This window comes from Garra rufa, chromosome 14, assembly GCF_049309525.1.
Source record: "Garra rufa chromosome 14, GarRuf1.0, whole genome shotgun sequence".
Lineage (NCBI taxonomy): Eukaryota > Metazoa > Chordata > Actinopteri > Cypriniformes > Cyprinidae > Garra > Garra rufa.
This window is the reverse complement of record NC_133374.1, coordinates 4,051,312-4,070,472: the sequence shown is the minus strand read 5'-3', so window position 1 is coordinate 4,070,472 and position 19,161 is coordinate 4,051,312. Positions and strand designations below refer to the sequence as shown.

The window sequence follows — 19,161 nt, the reverse complement described above, 5'->3', positions numbered from 1 at the left end:
TATACAAATAGAACAACATTTGGTTTTCAACCACTGAAAATGAGTAATATTTAACAATCTGGACATGCAGCCTCACTGAGATCCCCTAAGATTCTAAAAGAAAAGTTTATGAAGAACTAGAATCTAAAATCATATTGTGATATATTTAATACTTCTGGAGTTATAGGCACGTGAACTTTGGAAAAAGAATATTTTTGGCACTCAGACTGGTATGTTCAATGCAGTTGTCTTGACAGAAAGAAACAAGATACAGCTCTAGTTTTAACATACTTTTTTTTTTAGACATTCCTTTTTAAAAGAAAATAAGTCTTGTATTTTTTCAAACTGACCCACATTTGGTTTTTCACCACTGAAAATGTGTACATTTTAATGATTTACTCCTGGAGCCATATTGAAGTTCCAATATCTCTGGAAGCAAATCTCATAGGGTATTAAAAATGAAGATGCCATAAGGAAAGTTTGTTACGACCCAATATCTAAAAGGGCATTAAAATATCTTTAATACTTCTTGAGTTACATGTATGCAAACTTCGGAGAAAAGCTTGAAAAGTAGTGATTCCCCATTTTTGAATGGTCACCATTGGCACATAATGCAACAAGGATTGCTAAAGTCAACAGATTTTACTAATAGAGCTACCAATCTCTGTGTGAAAATAAGATAATAATGCTGCCATCTTTCTATAGTCATTTTTACCCTCCTGTAACTTGACTCTGAATCTAAGGTGAAAATTGCCATTTTGACCTCCCTCTACAAAATAGTGAATTTCTCAGTAAATATTCATCCATTACATTTAATATTTTGGCTTTCATCACTATACATGTCTATCTTTCGTCAGAATAAAGAAGTATCATATTTTTGCAAATTGACCCACATTTGGTTTTTGACCACTGAAAATGTGTACATTTTAATGATTTACACCCCGAGCCATATTAAAATTCCAATATCTCTGGAACCAAATCTCATAGGGCATTAAAAATAAAGATGGCAAAATTAAAGTTTGTTAAGACCCAATATCGAAAAGGGCATTAAAATATCTTTAAAACTTATTGAGTTACAGGCATGCAAACTTTGGAGAAAAACTTTAAAAGTGCTGATTTTCCATTTTTGAATGGTCACCATTGGCACATAATGCAACAAGGATTGCTAAAGTCAACAGATTTTACTAATAGAGCTACCAATCTCTGTGTGAAAATAAGATAATGATGCTGCCATCTTTCTATAGTAATTTTTACCCCCCTGTAACTTGACTCTGAATCTAAGGTGAAAACTGCCATTTTGACCTCCCTCTACAAAATAGTGGATTTCTCAGTAAATATTCATCCGTTACATTTAATATTTTGGCTTTCATCACTATACATGTCTATCTTTCTTCAGAATAAATATTAGCAAAATCAAAAATTTGAGCCTGGGAAGTTTTGGAAATTTGGCTGATTTGACACAGAATGACCCTCACTGAAAAAAGCAATAAGTAAATTTACTTAATTTTTATTTTAAACGCACATTTTTTAAGTAAAATTTAAGTATGGAATTAAGTAAAATCTACTTAACTAATTTAAGTAAAATTAGCAAAGGAAATAAGTAAATTTAATGTGCAGTTAGAGTTTGATGAGTAATTTCTACTTAATTATTTTAAGTTTACTCTGCAGTCCATTAAAGCATGTTTCACTTACAAACATGTACGTAAGGAAGTAGACGAAAGGCCTTATTGTTTTTAGGGTTATATGTTGAGTCAATGTAGTTACTAACCAAATGAACACAGAGACCTCAGTGAATAGTTTTTTGAGTATGAATGGGCCATTTGGGTTGAAAATGAATTCTAGATGTGACAAAACAGCAAGTTATTTAACCTAACAACAAAAGCAACCATAAATCAGTGTAAATACATCTCGAAAACAGCAAAAAAAAATTTACCTTATTATTTATTCATGCCCAAGTGCATGATGGGAACAATGGGATCATGACTTTGATATTTACTTAAACAATCTTTGTAAAAATAACAAACAATTCCAAGTAAAATATAGCCTACTTATAAGTTAAAATGTTAAATTCTACAAGCTTAAATTAAGTACTAATATTGAATTTATTTATTTTTAATTGTTGTCTGAACTCAATTATTTAATGTAGAAATCACATTTGTTTTTCTGTACTATTTACTTGACCACAAAATCATTTTATTAGTGCTATAATGTATATGTTATAGTAAACACAAACTGTTATTTTGCATTGCACTGCGGAATTCTTCATAAAACTAAACATCAATTACGTCAATTTTCAATCAATTGTCAATTATTTCTTGCATACACACTTACTGCATTACAACAAACACACACCCAGACAAAGAAACACACACGCATTGACTGTCACACTTTGGCAGAAGTTCATTATCACACTAAAACTGAGTTAATTAACACTTTCTCACCCCAAAGATAGAACAACATCCAGAACAGCTGATCTTGACACACATAACACCCAATATAAACTTTCATTAATATGCATTTCTATAAGTTCAGTCTGTATGAGTCATAATGCATAAAAGATCAAGCTGCAACGACACAACAATGATGCTGTACTTTCTCAGAAGTATTTTTCCACTCACATTTTTCAAAAAGGGTTTTTAAAATTTAACTGAACATTTGATTCAAAGTATTTGGAATTTGTGAAAAACCTCTAAAAGTTCCATTTCCAGGTCAACAATTTATTACAGTCTGTTAGGAACAAACTTGTTTTTTCCCACATCAATCTACACTCCCTACTCCATAATGGCAAAGCAAAAAATAGGTTTTTAACATTTGTGCAAATTTATTAAAAATAAAAAACTGAAAAGATCCCGTTGCATAAGTATTCATACCCTTTTCTGGGACACTCGAAATTTAGCTCAGTAGCATTCATATTGTTTCTAGATGTTACTACACTTGGAGTGGAGTTAAACTGTGGCAAATTCATTTGAATGAGTCTGATTTAGAAAGGCACACACCTCTCAGAAAAGGTCTAACAGCTGAAAATGCATATCAGAGCAAAAACCAAGTCCTGAGGTCAAGATAACTGCCTGTAGAGCTCAGTGACAGACTTGCGTTAAGGCAATGATCGAGGGAAAAGTTCAGAAAAACATCTGCTGCATTGAAGGTTCACAGAAGCATGTAGTCTCCATTATCCACAATGGAAGACGATTGGAACAACTAGGACTCTAGAAAATGTCTGCCCGCCCCATCCAAGCTGACAGAGATGGAGAGGTGAAAAGGTGAGGCAAAGAATGGCAGATAATTGCCAAATGCAGATGTGCAAAGCTTGTCACATCAGACCCAAAAAGACTTGAGGCTGTAAAGGTGCTTCAACTATTGTACTGAGTTGAGGGTATGAATACTTATGCAATGTAACTATTTCAGTGTTTTACTTTTAATAAATTTGTCAAATTTGCAAATCTGGTTTTTGCTTTGTCATTATTATGGTGCATGGAGTGTAAACTGATGAGGGGAAAAACGAATTAAAAGCAGTTTAACATAATGCTGCAACAAAACAAAATGTGAAAAAATGAATACTTTTGCAAGGCCCCGTATTTTCCGCTGATGTTAAGCTAAAATCTGCCAATTTTTAAAAAATGAATTTAAATGTAGTAAAAAATTAAATGAACAAGACTCTAATTGCTGAAAGCATCATCAGATCACATGAAATATTTAAGAAATCAACAGAAAATGTGCAGAACTTTGTAAAATGACAGCGGTATGAATTCTAAAACCTTTTCTTTCTTGCGGGCCGGGCTGCTGCTAAAATTGTTTTGCAATGGAGATTTCAAATGCCATTTTTACTTACAGCTGAGTCATGAGAGTGGCCCATACTGCTGTCATGAGATTTAAAGTCCTTTCACACTGAACTTCAGAGCAAACTGACAGCAGAGATGGCCTTGTGTGTGTGTGTGTGTCTAAAAACACCGTTACACGGCTTGCTTTCTTTGTGAATCAATGTAGTTCAGGAGCTACACTTGAAATTTTAATAGAACAAGTCTGTGAATTATGAATGTAGACAGGAGCAGAGACTCACTCTCTCCATCACATGACTGCCGCTTCCAGAACCTTCTCGCTGTTGTGTTTTAGACTACATGAAAGAAAGCTAGCATTAAAATCTATCCTTTGACTTGTATTTTCTGCACTGAACACATCCAGAAACATAAAAGCTTAACATCACAAGAAACCACAGGAGCATCACTACAAAAACAAACCAACTTTACCAAAGACGAAGGCAAAATTTGAACTATTCTTTAGTTTCAGACCAATATTTACAGTGTGCATTTTACTCAATTTCCAGCATTTCTCTTAATTAACAAATATTTGATATTAATGCAAGACAAAAATCAAAAAATCAAAATAGATATAGATAGCAAGAAGGACAAAACCTGCAAAAATTAAAAATAGATAAATAAACATGGATGTAAATACATGTGGGAATAAATAAATGCATTTCAAAAATAAATGACAGAATATAAGCAATAATAAAAGCAAAGAAAAATATATATGGGTCAAAGTCAAAGCACATTAAATGTAAGTAAAGTGTCTACTTTTAAGGTTTCAAATATTTTTTGTAGAATAAAAGGTCAAAATTTGGTTGAAATAATGTTATATTGTAATTTATATAATATTTATGTAAACATTCAAACATGCTTATTCTGACTTGTGCATATTAAAATATATAAAAGAATAAGGGAGCATATTCAATTTTATTGTGTTTTAAATAAGTAAAAAACTGAAATAATTAGTATTTGGGGTGAAAATAATTCCTCTTGTAATATGTAATACATTTATGTATAATAGTATAATTAAAAAGTAATTTAAATTGTTGTAAATATGCCAGACAAGATTGTTACACTGAATGACATTTTAATGGGTGCCTTCTGCAAATTAGGGAAAAATGTACGATATTTATTTTTTGCTCAGAAAAACGAAAACAAAAATGCAATAAAATTAAACAGAAAACTTTGTAATATTTTTCTGGAAAAACAACAACATTTTAAAGCAGTATTACACTTATATAAAACATAATTAAGGAAAAATAAGTGACAAAATTTAAGAACTTAAGTATTTTAATTTCCTATTTTTACATTTTATGCATTTAATTACTTTTAATTTTTGCAGATTTGGTCCTCCCATATGTAAACAGCTGTTGGCAATAATAAAAATGTCAATCATTTTTATTACAATATTGATGCTCTGACTTGCAATAAATCCAACAAAACACAAACCACACCTCCTCAATACAAACAATATATTCACACACATAATATCACACAATTCAACCTGTAAAAACACACCAAAACACAAAACATCACAACCGTGACACAATGACAGCCTGTCCTGCTTTCCACAACACACACACACACACACTCACATACTCACAAACGCACAATAATACACACACACTACACCAAAATTGTGTAATAGTACATACCCCGACAAACGCTACAGAGAAAAGAAACAAAACAGATTGTATGATCACATGAAAAGCGGTGAATTTCAGATAAAGCAGACATGATCCACACACACCCGCATCAACACACACACAGATGTGAGGAGGACTTTCTTACCGAGGAGTAGAGGAAACCCTCTCCATTCATGGCCACGTAGAGTCCGGCTTTCACGCCCTGTATCGCCACGACCCGCAAACCCACCGGGATCAGATTAAACAGAGCTGAAACACAACAACAACAACAACAACAACATCTTACTGCTCTGATGCTGCTCTGGAGACTTGGTGGAGTTCTTAGGTATGTTCCATCTAGAGTCTCAAAATTTTCTCTTCAAATTTCTTGGGGAAAAAAATGAATAAAAAGACACAGTATTTTGGTTGATAACAATATTTGGTTGTGCACCATTTTGAATTTAATTGGGAATTCCTGTTAAATTAATGCATTTACACTGAAGGAGCAAATAGGATGCAGAATTACAATTCAAATTGAAATGTAACAGCAAAATTCAAATTTGAAATTCAAAATTCAGATAGAACAAAATATAGAATGATGGATGGATGGATGGATGGATGGATGGATGGATGGATAGAACAATGGGTGGATAGAACGATGGATGATAGAACGATGGATGGATAGAACGATGGATGGATAGAACGATAGATAGATAGAACGATAGAACGATAGATAGATAGATGGATAGATGGATAGCTGGATAGATAGATAGATAGATAGATAGATAGATAGATAGATAGATAGATAGATAGATAGATAGAACGATAGAACGATAGAACGATAGATAGATAGATAGATAGATAGATAGATAGATAGATAGATAGATAAAACAATAGAAAGATAGATAGATAGATAGATAGATAGATAGATAGATAGATAGATAGAACGATAGAACGATAGAACGATAGATAGATAGATAGATAGATAGATAGATAGATAGATAGATAGATAGATAGATAGATAGAAAGATAGAAAGATAGATAGATAGATAGATAGATAGATAGATAGATAGATAGATAGATAGATAGATAGATAGATAGATAGATAAAACGATAGAACGATAGATAGATAGATAGATAGATAGATAGATAGATAGATAGATAGAACGATAGAACGATAGATAGATAGATAGATAGATAGATAGATAGATAGATAGATAGATAGATAGATAGATAGATAGATAGATAGATAGATAGATAGATAGAACGATAGAACGATAGATAGATAGATAGATAGATAGATAGATAGATAGATAGATAGATAGATAGATAGATAGATAAAACAATAGATAGATAGATAGATAGATAGATAGATAGATAGATAGATAGATAGATAGATAGATAGATAGATAGAAGGATAGAACGATAGATAGATAGATAGATAGATAGATAGATAGATAGATAGATAGATAGATAGATAGAACGATAGAACGATAGAACGATAGAACGATAGATAGATAGATAGATAGATAGATAGATAGATAGATAGATAGATAAAACAATAGAAAGATAGATAGATAGATAGATAGATAGATAGATAGATAGATAGATAGATAGATAGATAGATAGATAGATAGATAGATAGATAGATAGATAGAACGATAGAAGGATAGAAGGATAGAACGATAGATAGATAGATAGATAGATAGATAGATAGATAGATAGATAGATAGATAGATAGATAGATAGATAGATAGATAGATAGATAGATAGATAGATAGATAGATAGATAGATAAAAATGCATGTCAACGCTATAAATCGATTTGCATTTCAATGTATTTGATCCCGTTTGCAAAACATGACTTAGTACTTGGTGGCAAAACCCTTGTTGGCAAGAGGTCAGATGTTTCTTGTAGTTGTCCACCAGGTTTGCACACATCTCAGGGATTTTATCCCACTCCTCTTTGCAGATCCTCTCCAAGTCATTAAGGTTTCAAGGCTGACGTTTGGCAACCTCCTTTGTTGCCTTGGCCGTGTGTTTTAGGTCATTGTCCTATTTTCAATAAGGGAATGAGGTTCTCACCCAAGATTTGATGGTGCATGGCCCCATCCATCGTCCCTTTGATGTGGAGCAGTTGTCCTGTCCCCTTAGAAAAAAAAACACCCCCAAAGCATAATGGTTTTTCCTCCATGTTTGATAGTGGGGATGGTGTTCTTGGGGTCATAGGCAGCATTCCTCCTCCTCCAAACACGGAGAGTTGAGTTGATGCCAAAGAGCTGGATTTTGGTCTCATCTGACCACGACAATTCCACCCAGTTCTCCTCTGAATCATTCAGATGTTCATTGGGCCTGTACATGTGATTTCTTGAGCAGGGCCCTGCGGGATTTCAGTCCTTCATGGCATAGTGTGTTACCAATTGTTTTCTTGCTGACTATGGTCCCAACTGCTTTGTGATAATTGACAAGATCCTCCTGTGTAGTTCTGGGCTGATTCCTCAGCTTTCTCATGATTATTGAAACTCCACGAGGTGAGATCTTGCATGGAGCCCCAGAACGAGGAAGATTGACAGTTTCTTCCATTTGCAAATAATCGCACCAACTGTTGTCACCTTCTCACTGCTTGGCGACGATCTTGTGTAGGTCTTGTTCCTGACATCCTTGGACATCTCTTTGGTCTTGGCCATGGTGGAGAGTTTGGAATCTGGTTGATTGATTGCTTTTGTGGACAGGTGTCTTTTATACAGGTAACAAACTGAGATTAGGAGCACTCCCTTTAAGAGAGTGCTCTAATCTCAGCTCCTTGACACCTGGGAGACAGAAATCTTGCTGACTGATAGGGGATCAAATACTTATTTCACTCATTAAAATGCAAATCAATTTATAACTTTTTTTTTTTAATTGTTGTTATTCTGTCTCACACTGTTCAAATAAACCTTCTGTTAAAATTATAGACTGATTATTTCTTTGTTAGTGGCAAACATACAAAATCAGCAGGGGATCAAATAATTTTTTCCTCACTGTAGAAAGAAAAACAATGCAGAATTACAATTCAAATGTAAGAGAAAATGTGAAAAATTAGTTCGTTTCTCAGGGTCTTAGAGCAGATGTTTCAGATGTAACACAATATCGAACAGAGAACCATGGGATGGAATGAAAAAGAGAGCGAAATGAATCTACCGAGTGTCAGAGGACGCTTTCAAACACTCGTAACGTTGCTGCTGATTCAGTTGCAGTCCGTAAAAATCGACAGGAGGGAAAAAACCCAGAGGAGAGAAAAAACAGGAGCAGCGGAGGAGTGCAGCAGGATAACGGAGGGATGGAGGGGGAGGAGAGATCAGAGAACCAGAACAAGGGATGAGTGTGTTCGTGTGGGATTGAGAGCAGAATATGAGAGAGATTTCATGTTTACAGCGATATTCATGTCATGAGAAACATATTCTATACGACGTAATTTTACAACATAAATACATTATCAGTCAAAAGTTTGGAATGATTGTGATTTTATAAAGTGTTTTTTAAATGAAGTCTCTTCTGCTGACCAAGTCTGCAATTATTTGATAAAAAATACAGTAAAAACTGTAAAATTATCAAATATTGTTAGAAATAAAAAAATGTGAATATACAGTAAAATGTAATTGATTGCTGTGATGCAAAGCTGAATTTTCAGCACCATTACTCCAGTCTCCAGTGTTACATGATTCTACAAAGATCATTCTAATATGCTGATTTGCTGCTCAAGACACATTTCTAATTATCAATGTTGAAAACAGTGCTGCTTTTATTGCGTGAGGATGCATTCAATTGATCAAAAGTGATACAAATCTTTTGTAACATTATGAAAGTCTTTGCTATTTCAAACAAATGCTGTTCTTTTGAACTTTCTATTCATCTGTCAATCCAAAAAAAAAAAATGTATCACTGTTTTCAACACTGATAATTTGAAATGTTTCTTGAACAGCAAATCAGTATATTAGAATGATTTATGAATGATCACGTGACACTGAAGACTGGAGTAATGTTGCTGAAAATTCAGCTTTGATCACAAAAACAAATTCCATTTTAAAATATTTTTACATAGAAGACAGCTATTTTAAACTGTAATAATATTTAACTGTTTTACTGTATTTTTGATCAAATAAATGCAGCCTTGGTGAGACTTCTTTCAAAAAAATGAATGATTTCAGATGTCTGACCTGTAGTATAAAGTGACAGACAGACATTTGCAAGGAACGTTTTAACAAGTACAACAGAACAAAACCATACATAAAATCTTAGAACGAGAGAATGATAGAACAATAGAATGATAGATAGAACGACAGAACGATAGAAAAACAGAATGCAGAATTCAAATTTAAATATAACAGCAAAATTGGAATTTAAAATTCAAAATTCAAATAGAACAACAGATAGAACTATAGATAAGTGATAGAATAATAGAATGACAGATAGAATGATAGAACAATAGATAGATGGATAGATAGGATGCAGAATTACAATTCAAATTTGAATGTAACAAAGCAAAATTCAAATTTGAAATTCAAAAAAAAAATCTTAGAACGAGAGAATGATAGAACGACAGAAAAACAGAATGCGGAATTACAATTCAAATGTAAACATCACAGCAAAATTGGAATTTGAAATTCAAAAGTTAGAACAACAGATAGAACGATAGATAAGTGATAGAATGACAGATAGAATGATAGAACAATAGATAGATGGATAGATAGGATGCAGAATTACAATTCAAATTTAAATATAACAGCAAAATTGGAATTTAAAATTCAAAATTCAGATAGAACGATAGATAAGTGATAGAACGAAAGAAGGACAGATGGAATGATAGAACGATAGATAGATAGGATGCAGAATTACAATCCAAGTTTGAATGCAACAAAGCAAAATTCAAATTCAAAAAAATCTTAACAGAACGATAGAACTATAGATAGAACTATAGATAAACAGTAATAATATTGAACTGTTTTTACTGTATTTTTGATCAAATAAATGCAGCCATGGTGAGACTTCTTTCAAAAAACGAATGATTTCAGGTGTTTGACCTGTAGTATAAAGTGACAGACATTTGCAAGAAATTATTTCACCCCCTCGAGTACAACAGAACAACATGCTGAACAAGATTTCATGCAATTCTGTTTCTTTCCGCTTCAGCTTGTTCGTCAGCTGTTCCTCATTTTGCTGGAAGCCGACCAGATATTGTGTTTCAACCCTCTAGCTGATCAATATTCTCACTTTGGATGAAAACATGTTTGCCCACAGTTGTTGAGTAAACGTAATTATGTAATATGAGAATTCCCCAAAGCTTAAAAGCTACACGAAATGATAAAATGATGTTTGCTGAAAGTCCTTAAACTCAAAACTAATGCTATTTACTGTCTTTAATTGTGTTAAAGTGTAAAAAGAAGTGTTTGTTTATAATCTTTCATCAAATCGAGACGAAAACTTTCAGTTTCATTGATTGTTTCACTCATGTTATCATATGCAAAGTGCATTTCATGTGTTTAACATTGAATGTGAGGGCTGAACACAGTAATGTGTGTCTCACGTGTGTCACACAAAGACCCTGTGTCTAAGCCTGTTGGACTCGCTAATGTGACTTCAGCAGATAAGGAGGAAGGCTGTGTGATTCAAAAGCATCTCAGAGGAGATTCAAAACATGAGTGGGCACCTTCAAACCACTGAGAGAGAATACACGAGCTGGAAAAGAGATGGAACGCTCCAAAATCCTGAGCTTTAGAAGTCAAACATCCCTCTCTAGCGCCCCGGGGAGATGAGCTCAGAAATGTGTGTGTGTGTGTGTGTGTGTGTGTGTGTTCACGCTCACTAATGCATATGCAGATCTGAGAAATACACGCAAACTGTGAGGCCAGGCGAGATCACACAAACACACACGTGATGAGGGTTCTCTGCTCTATTAAGAATACGCTCATGTCAGCTAAGAATCAATAGAAAGAAATGAATAATTTTCAAATTGAAATGATTCATTTCAACACATTTTCCCCTCAAATTCTTATTATTGTAATGCAGCTGGCCTAATTTTACTTGATTTAAAAATATGATAACATTATATACATATGAAAAAGTGTTCTCAACCATTTTAAATATTGATAATAATAATAAAAATTTTTTTGCATAGGAATAAATATCATTTTAATGTATATATAATATAAAATAAAATAAAAATATTTTAAATGGTAAAATTTTGCTGTACTTTGAATCAAATATCTATGTACAGTACATTTGAATTTTTGTTTTTGTTTTGTGAATGGTTTTGTTACTTGTAAAAGAAGTTTGAATAATTTTTTGTGTGTAATAAGAAAGGAGGGCATTTTGGAATAATTCCCCAATGTAATTTCAACTGGTTTATTCTTGTTCGGTTTATATACACTACCAGTCAAAAGTTTTTTTTTTTTAATGTTTTTTAAGAAACCCAAGCCTGCATTTATTTGATTTGCAAAAACAGAGCACTTTTTAAACATTTGTACTATTTAAAATAAATGTCTATCTGAATATATTTTAAAATGTATTTTATTCCTATTCAAGAAACTTTGAATTGATATTGACATTTATAAATGTTAGAGACGACTTCTGTTTCAGATAAATGCTGTTCTTCTCAACTTTCTATTCATCAAAGAAACCTGAAAAAAATTCTACTCAGCTGTTTTCAACATAATAATAATACAATTTTTTTCTGAACAGCAAATCTGAATATTAGAATGATTTCTGAAGGATCATGTGACTGGAGTAATGATGCTAAAAAATCAGCTTTAAAATCACAGGAATAAATTCCATTTTAAAATATATTAAAATAAAAAATTCTTATTATTGTAATGCATCTGGCCTAATATTTCTTGATGTAAAAATATAACATTATATGCATATAAAAAAAGTGTGAACTAAATAGGAATAAATTACATTTTAAAATATAAATAATAGAAAATATTTCAAATAAAACAAAATTGTACTTTTTTTTTTTTTACTGTTTTTTCTTTTTCTTTTTGTTTTGTAAATGGTTTTGTTACTTGTAAAAGAAGTTTGAATTATTTTTCATGTGTATTAAGAAAGGAGAGCAATTTGGAATAATTCCCCCAATGTAATTTAAACTGGTTTATTCTTGTTACTACCAGTCAAACATTTTTGAACAGTAAGATTTTTAATGTTTTTTAAGAAGTCTCTTTTGCTCACCAAGTCTGAATTTATTTGACCCAAATTACGGCAAAAACAGTAAAATTTTAATATTATTATTACTATGAATATTTAAAACGGTTGAGTAATTTTTTTCAGGATTCTTTGATGAATAGAAAGATCCAAAGATCAACATTTCTGTGAAATAAAAAGCTTTTGTAACATTATACACTATACTATCCAAAAGCTAGGAGATTTTTGGAAAGAAATGAGAGAAATTCATAGTTTTATTTAGCAAAGATGCTTTAAATTGATCAAAAGTGATGATAAAGCCATTTATAACGTTACAGAAGATTTTTTATTTCAGATAAATGCTGTTCTCAACTTTCTATTTATTCATCAAAGAAACCTGGAAAAAAATCGACTCAGCTGTTTGCAACATAATAATAAGAAAATGGTTTTCTAAACAGCAAATCAGAATATTACAAAGGTTTCTGAAGGATCATGTGACTGGAGTAATAATGCTAAAATTTCAGCTTTGAAATATAATATTATTATATATAATAAATTATATTTTAAAATATATTCAAATTAAAAACAGTCAGTAAAATGTTATGTTAAAATGCTTTTCTGCTCATCAAGGCCGCATTTATTTGTTCAAAAATACAGTAAAAACAGTAATATTGTGAAATATTATTAATACTTCAAAAAAATGTTTTCTATGTGAATATATTTTAAAATATAATTTATTTCTGTGATCAAAGCTGAATTTTCAGCATCATTACTCTTCAGTGTCACACGATTCTTCAGAAATCATTCTAATATGCTGATTTGCTGCTCAAGAAACATTTCTGATTATTATCAATGTCGAAAACAGTTGTGCTGCCCAATATTTTTGTGAAAACTGTGATACAATGTATTTGTCAGGATTCTTTGATGAATAGAAAGTTCAAAAGAACAGCATTTATTTCAAATAGAAATCTTTTGTAACATTATAAAATGTCTATCACATTTTAAATGGTAATATTTATATATATATAAGATCTGCTTTAACACCCTCCGAAATCCAAAGCATCTTCGATCCTTTTTGCATTTTAGAGCATATCAGTTTCTAACACAGAGTACACTAGAAACAGAAAGAGAGACTTACTGTTGTCGCTGTTTTCATCTTTGGTCCCATTGACGGTTCCGTCCGGCTGCATTTGCAAGTAAAAGCCCTGCTCGCTGAAGAGCCTGGTCACTATCCCCTTCAACTGAGGCTCTGAAACACACATGTCACAAAAACATGAAACCTGCACTGTGAAAAATACAACAAAAAAACAATTTGTTGAGTCAACTTAAAATAATTTGTTACCCTGCTGCCTTAAAATTTTAAGTTGAATCAACTCAAATATCTAAGCTGTCACTTAGCACAACTTAACATTTTAAGTTGACTCAACAAATAGTTTTTTTTTTACAGTGTGTGCACTTCAGCTTCCTGAGTTGAGCTAAACGGTTCTTTGGAGATTATAAAGTGTCTGATGTTACATTATAGGTTCTTCTGATCCGCTTATGAACAACTAGACGACACAAAATGATTTTTATTGGAATTTAAAAAGTTCTCATAATGTAAAAACCTTCTCAAAACCTTTAAGTAAACCAATCACACACATACAAACAAGCACAAGCTTTCAGTAGGATGGATGCATCCTAATGCAAGCTGAACTGTAATCATATAATGCTTAGTGTTGTTCTTAACAAATGAATTTAAAAAGGAACCTGTCATGTTACCGACACAGCAAGTGCTGCAAACCAATTAAAATGTGTTAATTGTTTTAGTACCTAGCTAATTACATTAGTAAACCATCTCCCCTTCTGCTCTGACATCTGTGACACTGTCTCACTCCCAGCATGTTTTCAAGTGTTTCGCTGCAATATTTAGTATTTTTAAAAAAGGTCACGCGCTATAAAAAGACCAATGAAATTTGAATTACAGACACACTTGTACTATTTCTCATTTGAGAAGAGCTCAGTCGAACATTATGAGCTGAGAAAAGAGGAAAGAGTAGTCAAATATGATACAGACATAGAACAGAATAGATTTTGTCAACATTAATATATATATATATATATATATATATATATATATATATATATATAACTGAACAGTTTTTGATTGTAACACTGAAATGGAGCATTTTCTGTAAAGCTGATTTGAAAACAATATGTAAAAAGAGCTGATATGCGACCCTGGACCAGTCATAAGGACACATTTTTGCTGAATAAAAAAGCTTTCCATTGATGTATGGTCTGTTAGGATAGGACAATATTTGGATGACATACGGCTATTTGAAAATCTGCAATCTAAGGGTGCAGAAAAATCTTAATATTTAAAGTTGTCCAAATAAAGTTCTTAGCAATGCATATTACTAAACAGTAGGACATTTACTAAATATGTTCATGGAACATGATCTTTACTTAATATCCTAATGACTTTTGGCATAAAAGAAAAATATATCATTTTGACCCTTACATGTTTTTGTTTTTTTTATGGGGATATTGCTACAAAGATACCTGTGCTACTTAAGACTGGTTTTGTGGTCCAAGGTCATATATCTGAAAAGAGCAATACAAATAAAATTGAAATGAATTAATTTTAAATTTAATTAGACACACCTGTCACCATTCAGAATAAAGTAGCATGCTGCAGTTCAGGTTCACACTTTATAATGACATTTATTAATAACATCAAACATCATGGCATTACTTAATCATTATAGAAACAAAAGTTAAAACTTAATACATATTTAAATTATATTCAAATATCTGCATTTCTTATCATTTGCATAACCCTGTTAAGAATTATACATGTTAATGCACTTTTATATATTTAACTATAGTAATATCTAACATTGTATAACTATATTAATGTTCAATCTATATGAATATTTTACTGTTTATTTTCAAAGTTATCAACCAAAAAAACTTAAATATATTTATGTATTTATTTAAATTTGATCTGAAATTGTATATACTCTATTAATATTTTAAGGTGTTTATTGCAATATATCTATATTTTGTATTTGTATCTGTCATAAACTACATGTTAAACAACATAATGCAAAGTTATCAATAAAACAAACTATAAATATTTTATATCTATACTATTATTTAACTAAATTAATATGTTTTATCTAATAATTAGGGCTGTCAAACGATTAATCACGATTAATCGCATCCAAAAATAAAAGTTTATGTTTACATACTAAATGTGTGTTTACTGTGTATATTTATTATGTATATATAAATTCACACACATACATGTATAGATTAAAATGAATTAATATGACTTATAAATATTTTATATATAACATATAGTATGTAATCATAAACTTTTATTTTGGATGCGATTAATCGTGATTAATCGTTTGACGGCTGTCTAATAATACTTTAAAGTTTGCTGTGACTTATCTATCTATCTATGTAAAGTACACAAACTACCTGTTAAACAATATCATGCAGTTAGTTATTAACAAAACAATCATACATTCATACATACAGTCTCTACTACTTTAAAGTGTTTACTGTGGCCTATCTATCTGTCTATCTATCTTTTGTATGTAAAGTACACAAACTACCTGTTAAACAATATAATGCATTCAAAGTTATCAATAAAACAATCATATATTCAGCTATATTAATATTTTGTCTCTTATATTATTTAATCAAATTAATATTTTCAATATCTACTACTTTAAAGTGTTTACTGACGCAAAATCTTACGTGCAATTGCATAATGTAGCATGATCATCAATGTAAACATCAAACTCTCCATCACTGGTGTCCGCGCGAACAGGTGATCGTCACGCGAGGAGCGCGCGGGCGCGTGTTTATCTGGAGCTCCGCGCGCACAGGTGTGTGTGTGCGCGCGCGCGAGGTGTGAATGAACTGACCTGGTTTCCGGCGCACGGGTCGTTTTTTCCCGCTGCAGAATCGGACTTTACCAAAGAGTCCGAACAGGTGCCGCTCGCACAGGGAGCCTTTGCCGGAGGGCTCTTTACCGGGACTGGAGCGGCGCTTGCTGGACGCCGCTCGTTCGCTGTTTGACTCGCGCGCCTGGCGTTTCTGTCGGATGAGCGAGCTGGCGATCGCCGCGGCCATCTCACAGGAGAGGGAGGGACGCGGGTCCGGTCGGTTCGGGGACGGTCGTGCAGATTCGGTGCAGATTCACGATGCGGAGCACCGGCGCGAGGGAGCGAGCGCGCGCGCGTCTCTCGTGCAGGCATGCACCGGAGCATGAGCGATACCGATAGACTCGGTATTTCCTACCACGGAAAGCACTTAGAGTTACATAACCGCACAATTAGACCACATAACAACACAGAAACCGTCCGAAAACGAGAGTCCTAACGGGAGCGTCAGTTATTCATGACATGAAGAGCTTCAAAACCCGCTGCTGAAAAGACGGATGAAGCGACCGACGTCCGCTTCTTAACTTCTCCTCAGTACGGTCCGGTTCGTCCTCCCCAACATGTTGATTTTAACAGCCCTCATCCCATCTCCGTTCCATCCACAGTGCGTTTCCAGCGTCTATCTGAGATCCGGTGCAGGGAAAAGCCTTAGAAAATCCAATAGACTGATTTTCAGCCTACAGATGCATCTTGTGTGATTCCAGCCGAGGAGATGAAGCTCAGAATGATGCTGAGGGAAAGAGAGACAGGGAGGGGGAGTAATGCGTGTGTGGTCTGATAGAAGGAGAGCGACTCGACTGGGAACAGAGGGGGGAGGTCAAAGCAACAGCTTCCCGAAAAATGACATAGTCGCAGCGGGAGCACAACCAGAAACACAAAAACTTGCTGGACAAAAATGGGTTTGTAAGTGGTGCATCTCCTCTTCCTTGAGGTATGGAAGCTTGTTTCTCCCACGGGATAAAATGTTAAATTGGTAATTCTGACTTTATCTCTCACATTTCAGAGTGTGAGATTGTTTTTTTTCCAATTCTAATTTTGTATCTTGAATTCTGACTTTTCTCAGAATTTACTTCTTTCTAGAATAGAGATTACAAATTTAAAAATGCAAGACAAAAACTCACACTTATCTTTTTTTAAATTCCATAGTGGGGGAAAAAAACAGAACTGTGAGATGTAAACTCGGAATTCTGAGAAAAAAGTTATTATTGCAAGATAGTTTCAAGTTTCTGGAAAAAGAAATGTATGGAAGCCCGTTTCTGCCACTGAATAAAAAAATTAAAATAAAATAAAAAGTTATGGCGACTTATCACAATTCTGACCTTTTTTCTTAGAATTGTGAGATATAAAGTCAGAATTGCGAGATGTAAACTTAAAATTTCTAGAAAAAGTCAGAAATGTATGGAAGCCCGTTTCCACCACTGAAAAAAAAAAATTAAAAAAAAGGTTATTGCGACTTCTCACAATTCTCACTTTTTCTTCTCAGAACTGCATGATACAAACTCACAATTTGACCTTTTTTCTTAAAATTGTGAGATAAAAAGTCAGAATTAGGAGATATAAACTCGTAATTTTGAGAAATAAAGTCAGAATTGCAAATTATAAAGTCAGAATTGTGAGTTATAAAGTCAGAATTGCAAATTATAAAGTCAGAATTGTGAGTTATAAAGTCAGAATTCGGAGATATAAACGTGCAATTGCGAGTAAAAAAGCAAGTCTTTATCTCGCAATTGTGAGTTTACATTTCACAGGTCTGAGAAAAAAGTCAGAAATGTGAGATAAAAAGTTGCAATTACCTTATTTTTTATTCAATGGCGGAAACAGGCTTCCATATAAATGAGACAAAAAATCTCAATTACATTTTTTATTCTGAAAATGTCTGACTCAACAAAAAGAGTAAAAAAAACTGAATTGTGAGATGTAAACTCGGAATTCTGAGGAAAAAGTAGTCAAAAAGGCAATAAAAAAAAACAGAATTGCGATACATAAACTCAGAAAACATTTTATATCTAATGTGTATGTTTTTATTATGTATTTATTTAAATTTGATCTGAAATTGTATATACTCTATTGATATTTTAAGGTGTTTATTGCAGTATATCTATCTTTTGTATTTGTATCTGTCATAAACTACATGTTAAACAAAATTAATATTTTTCTTCTCTAATAATTAGGGCTGTCAAACGATTAATCGCATCCAAAATAAAAGTTTATGTTTACATACTAAATGTGTGTTTACTGTGTATATTTATTATGTATATATACATTCACACACATACATGTATAGATTAAAATGAATTAAAATGACTTATAAATATTTTATATATAAATCTAAAATATTTTTCTTTAATAAACATGTATGTGTGTGTGTGTTTATATTTACATAATATATACACACACATATAGTATGTAATCATAAACTTTTATTTTGGATGCGATTAATCGTGATTAATCGTTTGACGGCTGTCTAATAATACTTTAAAGTTTGCTGTGACTTATCTATCTATCTATCTATCTATCTATCTATCTATCTATCTATCTATGTAAAGTACACAAACTACCTGTTAAACAATATCATGCAGTTAGTTATCAACAAAACAATCATACATTCATCTATATTAACATAAACTCAGAATTGCGAGATGTAAACTTGGAATTGTGAGGA

At 32.5% G+C, this 19,161-nt stretch overlaps 1 protein-coding gene across 1 annotated transcript in view; it reads right to left on the bottom strand.

Annotated features, from left to right (window-relative positions):
- LOC141284558 (fibroblast growth factor 12-like) overlaps positions 1–17,180 on the bottom strand; it is a 22,974-nt gene extending 5,794 nt beyond the window's left edge. Inside the window, exons 1-3 of the mRNA XM_073817541.1 lie at positions 16,482–17,180; positions 13,700–13,810; positions 5,574–5,677 (exon numbers count right to left, since the gene is read on the bottom strand). Of these exons, the coding sequence (XP_073673642.1) occupies positions 5,574–5,677; positions 13,700–13,810; positions 16,482–16,689 (423 nt within the window). The 5' untranslated portion in view covers positions 16,690–17,180. The remainder of the gene's footprint in view (positions 1–5,573; positions 5,678–13,699; positions 13,811–16,481) is intronic.
- Positions 17,181–19,161: the final 1,981 nt, after the last annotated feature.